Source organism: Ricinus communis, chromosome 5 (assembly GCF_019578655.1).
Source record: "Ricinus communis isolate WT05 ecotype wild-type chromosome 5, ASM1957865v1, whole genome shotgun sequence".
NCBI classification, from domain to species: domain Eukaryota; kingdom Viridiplantae; phylum Streptophyta; class Magnoliopsida; order Malpighiales; family Euphorbiaceae; genus Ricinus; species Ricinus communis.
The window spans coordinates 14,842,738-14,851,838 of NC_063260.1; the positions used below are offsets into that span (position 1 = coordinate 14,842,738).

General features: G+C 32.3%; 2 protein-coding genes across 2 annotated transcripts; one reads left to right on the forward strand and one right to left on the reverse strand.

Moving 5' to 3' along the window:
* Window positions 1–3,907: 3,907 nt before the first annotated feature.
* LOC8277813 (xyloglucan endotransglucosylase protein 1) lies at window positions 3,908–5,455 on the reverse strand. The gene is made up of 3 exons (XM_002520342.4): window positions 4,955–5,455; window positions 4,645–4,838; window positions 3,908–4,469 (listed from the first exon to the last, which is right to left on the reverse strand). The coding sequence occupies exons 1-3, from the start codon at window positions 5,237–5,239 to the stop codon at window positions 4,064–4,066; spliced, it is 885 nt and encodes a 294-aa protein (XP_002520388.3). The 5' UTR covers window positions 5,240–5,455; the 3' UTR covers window positions 3,908–4,063.
* A 1,531-nt stretch (window positions 5,456–6,986) lies between these two features.
* Window positions 6,987–8,502, forward strand: LOC8277812 (xyloglucan endotransglucosylase protein 1). The gene is made up of 3 exons (XM_002520341.4): window positions 6,987–7,447; window positions 7,569–7,762; window positions 7,893–8,502. Exons 1-3 carry the CDS (start codon window positions 7,184–7,186, stop codon window positions 8,296–8,298), a joined length of 864 nt encoding a protein of 287 aa, XP_002520387.1. The 5' UTR covers window positions 6,987–7,183; the 3' UTR covers window positions 8,299–8,502.
* The last annotated feature ends 599 nt before the right edge of the window (window positions 8,503–9,101 follow it).

Genomic DNA, 9,101 nt, shown 5'->3' on the forward strand with positions numbered 1-9,101 from the left:
TTGACGACCGAAGATAAATTTAAGAAAATAATTTATTTTAATATTTTATTTCTATACTAACTATTATAAATAAATTATGAAAATAAAAATTATAATTATATTATATTACATATTTTTTTTGTTATAACCACACATGGTAATGAAATGATGAATACATTACATTTCCATTACTTTTTTAATTTCATTATTTAGTTGATTGGGAGCTAGGGTTGGAGCTAGGCTTTCCTTCATCCACTAAGCTAGTGTCCTTATTATTTCAATTTTAACTTTTTGATATTATATTATAACGTGAGAATAAAATATTTGTGCTTTTGTGGTTTTATAATTTACTTTTTTAAGATTCAAAAATTGGATATTATGATTGATGAATTCAACAAACTTCATATGGATTAGAGAGAGCTTGAGGATTCTTGGTTTATAAAATATATAAAATAAAGAGAAGAAGAGGCTGTCAGAGTGGATGCTTAATTCCAGCGATCCAACTTCGATGCCTAAGTTAGATCATAATAGGAGAGCTATTTCTTTTCTAATAAAGTCCGAGAATGATGAAGATACTATACCTTTTATATTTATAATTTTATATCCTCTTAGTAAAACTCTCTTATTTTGATTTTAGAATATTATGCTTGGACTTTTAAGTAGAGGTCTTATTTTTGATAGGGAGACCTCATAATATAAGGGTTATCTTGGACTGATCTTTTGGACTAAATAATTTTTAATCATATTCTATCAGTTGTCCCCCCCACCTTCGTTGGTCGATTTTATCGAGACATCTATGTCGGTTTGTTAAGATTTTCTTTCGGGATATTGGAAGACTTTAGTCCTTTTCTTATGGTGAGACTTTAGTCTCCATTTGACGAGTTTCTATCCTCTAACGGAGTCGACGTGTCTTGTTTATCCAGTAGTAGGAATTTATGGCCTCTTAAGAAGTCGACTCGATTTTAGCTTGAGGTATTCGAGCGCTATGAATTTCTGGTCTCTTATGCAGCTGACCGATTTAGCTCGTAGTATTTGAGCGTTGTTTCTAGCTTCTTATGGAGCCGAGTCGATTTAGCTTGTGGTATTCGAGCGTTGTGAATTTTTTACTTTCTATAGAGAAGACCCGATTTAGCTCGTGGCATTCAAGTGGCCTTTTACTGAGCCGACCTGATTTGTTTTGTCAAACAATGAGAATTTACAGCCTCTTACGTAGTTAGCCTATCTTATTTGTCGAATAGTAGGAATTTATATTCTCTTACAGAGTCGATTCATCTTATTTGGCTCGGGGTATTCGAGCAATAGGAACTTATGGCCTCATACTGAGCCGACCCGTCTTCTATAGCCTGTCTTGGCTGACCTTGCAAGTAAACTATATTCTTGCATTCTTATGAAGTTAAGCAGCTAAGATATATCTCTTGTATAAATAACTCAAAAATAAACTTTCATAAAAGACCATATTTTGACTATTCGACTCATTTCTCATAGGATGCTCATCTTGAAATTGAGCACACTTTTTAAGTGTGTTTTCTAGGTAACCTAGAACCTTAGCTATTAAATGTAAGCATTTACACAAGTAACATGTTACTTATTTATTTTAACTGTTAAATATTGTAATTCTCTAATTATTATAAGGGTAGTATAGTCTTTTATTTTTCTTTGTGTTAGATTATAAATATCCATTTTCTTTGTTTAAGGTTTGTTCTTTTTTTCAAGATGAATAATCAGCCCATTTGATATAATCTCTTTTCAATTCTAATATGGTATCAGAGCCAAGTAAAACAAAGAACTATGAGCCTGCATTATGGCTTTCTTCAATTCAGTCGGTGCTCGTTCATGAGTTAGGTTCTCTGTTTCTTCACCAAGCTTCCTTGTGTTTAAAGAAGTGCTGTTAGAGGCGGCTTTATTAGTACCATCATTAGATATTTTTTAGAGTTTCGATCTCGGTGCGCGGCGAGCAGCATTAACGACCTTCTCGTCCTTCTTAGTGGCGGCAGTCCCCGGGCGTGAATCCTGCTTGTGCTTATCACAGTTCGCGTGGTGTACTTTCCACCTTTTCTCAGAAGCATGACGGTTATCCGTTTAGGTCGATGGTTGATTTTGCATGTGATGTTGATAGAACTCCAATACTAGCAGTGGGCAGCTTGGCAAATCATTCAAAGGTTAGGCTTATCTTATGAGACATCGTTCAGACTTTTTTGGCATTTATAATGAATTTCAATCTCTTGTGAAAACCCAATATTCAGCTGTTATTAAATGTTCTAGATGTGATTTAGGGGGAGAGTATACTTCTCATGCTTTTAAAGATGTACTTGCTTTAGATGGTACAATTTACTAAATTATTTACACTAATACTCCTGAACAAAATGGAGTTGCTGAAAAAAAATATAGGCACATTCTTGAGACTGCACAATCACTTTTGTTGTCTGCTAGTGTTCCTAATGAATTTTGGGGGGAGGGAGTTCTTATTTCTGTTCATTTAATTAATAGAATTCCTATTTCTCATAATTCTGGCTTGTCTCCCTATGAAAGATTGTATGGTCGTCCTCCAGATTATTCTTTCATTCGTATCTTTGGTTCTACATGTTTTGTTCTTCTTCCTCATGTTGAACGCAGTAAGTTAACATCTCGATCTACTATATGTGTTTGTCTTGGTTATGGCGCAAGTCAAAAAGGGTATTGTTGTTTTGATCCAGTCAGTCATAAGTTATATGTTTCTCGTCATGTTATTTTTCTTGAACATATTCCTTATTTTGCAAATCCTGACCATCTCCACAGTATATCTATGTTTGATCTTATCCACATTGACCCTTTTGCTACTGATATTGATGAGCTACCCTCTGCTGGCATTCTTCTATTGGCCCTTCCACTATAATCTTTGCTCATTCATTTCCTGAGACTGTGGATACTATCAAACCTCGCTATCCTGTACGAAATCGTAAGTCCACTAAATAACCTGATTTTGATTATTCTTGTTATTCGAATTCATTTGTTTCATTCTTTAAGTAGTTCATTAGTTAGGGTTTCAAGATGGGTATGTTTGAGTTGGCCATTCTCTTGGTTTTGTCTATTTTCAAATTCCTAAAAGAGACAACAAGTGCACCATTTCATTGAAGTCTTCTAGCCTTTAATCCACATATCTTTTAAGTTTGGTTGTTGATGTGCCTTCGGAGGTTCTCACAATTGCATTTGTGACTTTAGTAGCATACTGAAATCCCCCATACAAATTTCTAGGTTTCTGGTTTATTGACTGAATAGAAAGAAAAAGCAAGGGGATTGAATAACTATGGAAAAATTGACGGAGTAAAAGCATCATATTGAGTGAGTAAAATACCTGAAGTGTTGCAACCCCAATTTCATATCAATATGACACCCTGCACTATACATTTGCTTTGACTTTTTTATTTTGAATCTGTCAACTGCTTGAGAGAAATGCATTCTTTCAACAGTAAATTCATCATGGCTTAAGACAATAACTTTTATTCTCAATGTTGTCTATATAGTTGTTGGTCTTTTCTTATTCGGATTGTAAAAGTCAGGGGTACATAAATAATTTTAAGTAAATAAAATAGGTTTTTTTTTTTTTACAAAAATACATCCTATTATAACAAGAATTGTACTTTTACCTAAAAACAAAAGTCTGCAAAAATATGCTTTTTTAGAAAGATATTTGTAAAAATATGCTCAAATCTAATACTACAAAAATCAACTAAATATCAATTATACCAAATTTTTTAAGTATAATTACATATTAACAAAATCATTTAGTACAAAAAGTACTAAACTAAACAAGAAAACAATAAAATTAAAATCTAAACAAACATAGATTAGACTAAATTAAAAAAATCAATAAGAGATTGATAGATATAATTATGTTAAATCTAGGTGCACTGTAGAATCATAGATAGATTATTGCATATCGAAAAGATTGTGAAAGAAGCACATGAAATGGATTTATAAGGAGAAAACAAAGTCATATCGATTATGTTACAATCGTATTATTTTCAGAAAGAATAAAGAATTTCGTCAAAGAATAAAAGGTGACATGATAATATAAGGCAATATACAGGATGCGGGTTCTCCAAATCTAGAGAAATCTTGACCTCTTGCACTCAGGTGGAAGACCTTCAGGAAATCGTTTGAAATCAGTGCAGTAGTTGTAGATCATATATTTCTGATGCACCCATCTTATCCTGTTCCTGCCTGAGGCATCAAGTTCTTGAACTTGCCATGCAGAGTCTTGCAAGGAATTTGTAGAGATTAATTCACAAGGTGAGCCAGATGACCAAACACATGCATTTGCATTGAAATTTCTGTAAGAGGCAGTGAAAGGTGCTTTTGTCCAATCAGTCTTCACTAGCCCACCTCTTGTTGCCCAGTCGTCAGCATTCCAAAGACTTGAATATATCCTCATTGGTTTCTTGTTAGGAAATGGCACACCCATTGGTTCCAAGTTGTTGAATACTCTTATAGGTATGTTATCCACCAAGAACCTGGAAAACATAAGAGAAGGAAAAAAATTTCTAAGTTAACTCTTGATTTCCTGCATTAAAGGGCCTGCAATCGACCATTATGCTACAAGATCAGTGAATTGTAATGATTTATTTTGAACATTACAATTAATGATGAGGCTTCATGCACTAAGGCTCTGACAGGATTGCAACTTACATGATCCTTTGAGCATTCCAAACAATGGAGTAGGTGTGGAAGGCTAATGTTGGATCAAACCAGAGATAGAATTGTTGTTCTCTGTTCCCTTTTCCTTGACTAAACACATTGGTGTGGAGAATGTATGGATCTCCAGACAAGTTTCCCAGAAATTCGAAGTCGATCTCATCATGGTTCGGTCCTTTAGAGGATAGCTGCATCACGTTTAAACAAAAAGCATGAATCTTATAGCATCTTGACTACTCACATAATTATAAAACTTTGGCATGGTAACTCTGTGGGATTAAATTCCTGACAAGATTATACTTACATAAAATGTTGTGACAGTGCCAGCTGAGTTGCCAGGTACTAGTTTTATTTGCATATCAATTCTGCCAAATAGGTACTCATTCTTGGACTGAAAACCAGAGCCAGAAGCCTTGTCAAGCGACAAGGTGAGAAGCTGGCCACCATTCAGTATCTTACCTCTATGATCACCCCAAGTAATGTCGAAATGTTTGTAGAAATTACCCTCTGAAATTGCCATTAGACAGCATATGACCAACACAGAAAGCAAAAACTTCAAAGAGAGCATTTTTGAGAAAGAAAATGACATCTATATATGTTTGTTTGAGGTTGAAGCCATGTGTCTGAAGAGAGAAGGAAGAGTGCTTTGCTGAGATGGACAAGTTGGCTATGTGATAATGATACAAGCCAAGTTCCTGAAGATTTATATAGTGATGTTCTTGAAGTAGATAGCTTGTCAAATTGATTTAAGCAGCTGGCATCATTCAACAGGTTGGCTTAAACCTGGAGAAGAGCTGGCAGAAAACAGTATGAACTTGGAAACTGAGGACATGTTTGAAAAATGAGATAGGTATGGAAAGGGAAGTGCATGGAAACATGAGAAATACTAATTTATTCAAAATCAAATGGCAGAGATAAGATACTAATGGATTTTGACCAGTTGGTGCTTGAGCCTTCTCTAAAATGTGCCTAAGGATTGTAATATTGAATTAAGAGTTTGATTTCATAGGATGCTCATGCTTAATAATAATTATAAAAAAGGATTGGATTGAATAACAAATAATTATTGTAAAAGGGAAGAATCTTATGCTATTTTAGAAAAAGTTGACCTTTATATGTAGCCATCCTCACATTCAACCTACTAAGCTTTGCATTTAGCTTAAGCACAAGGTTATTACAAGTCATTATCTATTTTTTATTAAACCTATCCATCTTCAAATTAAATTTCTGGCTATATTAAGAAGCTTCAATTAAAATTATCATTTTCTTTTTTCAAATTCTTTTCATGTTAACCTATACTTCAAGTTTAAATTAAGATTTATATTATCATACTCTTAACATTATAAAACTATTCTTAAATTTTCTCTTAACAATTGAGTTTTTTAATTAAAATGACCATTTAGTAATAATAATAATAATATATATGTTTCTGATTTAATTGCAATGGTCATTCATCTGCGAATATGGTAGGAAAAAAAATTATTTTTAAAACTTTGATCAGCAGCTTAAACTTTTTAATTAATTTCTTTTTGTTTTTGGAAACATTAGCTCTTTTTCTAGGAAAGGTCATAATTTTGATGTAAACCAATTATTATATAGCATTGTCCAATTGTTATTCCAGTTGAATGTTTGATGAAAATACTTATACCTTGTTCCATTAATTGGATAAAAAGAACTCTTTCCATTCACAGCTTTAATATGATAACAATAAGTAAATCATCAATTTAGTATGTGGTTGAGTTTGATTCAAAACTGAAGTGAATTAATTTTATCGAATAAATTAATATTTTTCTAAAAATAAATTATTATCGAACTAATTTTAAAAAATCAAACTGAATGAACCTAACAATATTTATATATGAATCAAGCCAAAATATATAAGAGGATAAATCATAAAAATTGAACTGAATATATTGAACTAAACCTAAAATCACTTTAAGGATTTAAGTTTATAATAAAAAATAAAAAAAATATATTTTCTAGATAATTCAAACATTATTTATTTTAGTTTGTTCAGTTAAACTGAATATTTTGACATAAACACTAACGGAACCAAAACAATTTCAATTTTTAAAAAGCTAAACTGAATTAAAGAGAAAAAGAAAAAGAAAATAATTAAACCAAATTATCTCTTCGGTTTTTTTTTTTTTTTTCCAGTTGTTGGGAATTTAGGTAGGAGTATCCCCACAAAGGCCTAATGCAAAGCGCGTAGGTTGGATGTGGGGTGGCTCCCATAAAGGTCCGCGTTCTGAGAACCAACTCACAATTATTTCAAATCCTATGAACATTCCTCTCATTTTCTTATGCTAAATGTGCCAGCCCTTCTCCAGTTTTAGGCCAATTTAGACCCTGCCAGCTATTTCACTTAGTCTCCATTTCAAGGAATCACTGTATATATATTGGCTTTGATATGGGCTTCCACTATCACATTCACATACCCAATTGTGAATTTCAACAAAACTATCTTCCCTCTGTTTTTCTAGACACATTTGTTCAACCTCAGACAACATAGATTTCATTTAATCTCTAGGATATGATATCTTCAAAATTTTTGCTTTCTGTGTTTGTTATATGCTGTCTGCTGGCAGTCTCAGAGGCTAATTTCTACAAACATTTTGACATTACTTGGGGTGATCAGAGGGGTAAAATACTCAATGGTGGCCAGCTTCTCACCTTGTCTCTTGATAAGGCTTCTGGCTCTGGTTTTCAGTCCAAGAATGAGTACTTATTTGGCAGAATTGATATGCAAATAAAACTAGTACCGGGTAACTCAGCTGGCACAGTCACAACATTTTATGTAAGTATAATCTTGTCAGGAATTTAATCCCGTAGATTTAGCATGCTAAAGTTTTATGATTATAGTAGTCAAGGTGCCATAAGACTTAAATATTCCTGCTTTTGATTTGGAACTGATGCAGTTATCCTCTCAAGGACCAAACCACGATGAGATCGACTTCGAATTTCTGGGAAACTTGTCTGGAGATCCATACATTCTTCATACCAACGTGTTTAGTCAAGGAAAAGGGAACAGAGAACAACAGTTCCATCTCTGGTTTGATCCAACATTAGCCTTCCACACCTACTCCATTGTCTGGAATGCTCAAAGGATCATGTAAGTTACAATCCTGTCAGAGCTTCAGTGCTTGAAGCCTCGTTACTAAATGTAATGTTCAATATGAGCTTGTAGCACAATGGTCAATAGTTAACTTACAAATATTTTCCCCTCTTTTTATGTTTTCCAGGTTCTTGGTGGATAACATACCTATAAGAGTATTCAACAACTTGGAATCAATTGGTGTGCCATTTCCTAATAAGAAACCAATGAGGATATATTCAAGTCTTTGGAATGCTGATGACTGGGCAACAAGAGGTGGGCTAGTGAAGACTGATTGGACAAAAGCACCTTTCACTGCCTCTTACAGAAATTTCAATGCAAATGCATGTGTCTGGTCATCTGGCTCACCTTGTGAATTAATCTCTACAAATTCCTTGCAAGACTCTGCATGGCAACTCCAAGAACTTAATGCCTCGGGCAGGAATAGAATAAGATGGGTGCATCAGAAATATATGATCTATAACTACTGCACTGATTTCAAACGATTTCCTGAAGGTCTTCCACCTGAGTGCAAGAGGTCAAGATTTCTCTAAAGCTAAGACACTGCATACATCCAAAGCCTTCATTTTTATTCTTTTATTTAACATATGTTAATTGGCCATATATTAGTTGAATACCTGTTATTTATTCTTTTTCCCAGTGATAAAAAATTGTCTGTATTTATTCTTTCTGCAAATGTATGAATGTCATGTAACGAACCACTTTGTTCTTTTCCTTTAACAACCTCTTCAACCTAAGTTTTCTAATTCTTTTATTTATTTATTTTCATGATTATAATTATTTTTATTTATTTATTTTCACACCGGGGAAGTTAATCAGATTACCAGCTGCTGCAGTTATCAAACAATGCAAATTCTTTATACTTATTTTAATGAAATTATTCTACTTTCATAATCATTGTAATTACGTTATTCTCAATTTATCTATAATTTAGTAAATTTTTTAATGCTGTAATTATAATAATTTTTTAATATCTTTATATATTTATTGAAAAAAATTATAAAATCTAGGTTAAATTTATATAAAATATTTTACTAACATGCTAAAATATTTTTATGTAAATTCTTCAAGAAAAAAACTTTATATATAAATTAATCTAAAATTTTATAATTTTTATTTAATGAATATATAAATATATCGAAAAATCACAGTAACTATAGCACTTCAGAATTCACCTATTATAATTCATCTACAACTTAGTGGATTCTAGAGTACTATAATAATATTGACTTTTTAATACTTTTATATATTTATTTAAAAATTTAAAAATTTATATTAAATTTATATAAAATATTTTAATATAACTTTTGTATAAAATTATAAACTAAAATATTCC

Coding starts and splice junctions, on each gene's coding strand:
- LOC8277813 (XM_002520342.4), bottom strand. CDS start 5,239: ATGTCATTTTCTTTCTCAAAAATGCTCTCTTTGAAGTTTTTGCTTTCT. Junction 4,839..4,954: donor GCACTGTCACAACATTTTAT/GTAAGTATAATC, acceptor AACGTGATGCAG/CTATCCTCTAAAGGACCGAA. Junction 4,470..4,644: donor TGGAATGCTCAAAGGATCAT/GTAAGTTGCAAT, acceptor TATGTTTTCCAG/GTTCTTGGTGGATAACATAC.
- LOC8277812 (XM_002520341.4), top strand. CDS start 7,184: ATGATATCTTCAAAATTTTTGCTTTCTGTGTTTGTTATATGCTGTCTG. Junction 7,448..7,568: donor GCACAGTCACAACATTTTAT/GTAAGTATAATC, acceptor GAACTGATGCAG/TTATCCTCTCAAGGACCAAA. Junction 7,763..7,892: donor TGGAATGCTCAAAGGATCAT/GTAAGTTACAAT, acceptor TATGTTTTCCAG/GTTCTTGGTGGATAACATAC.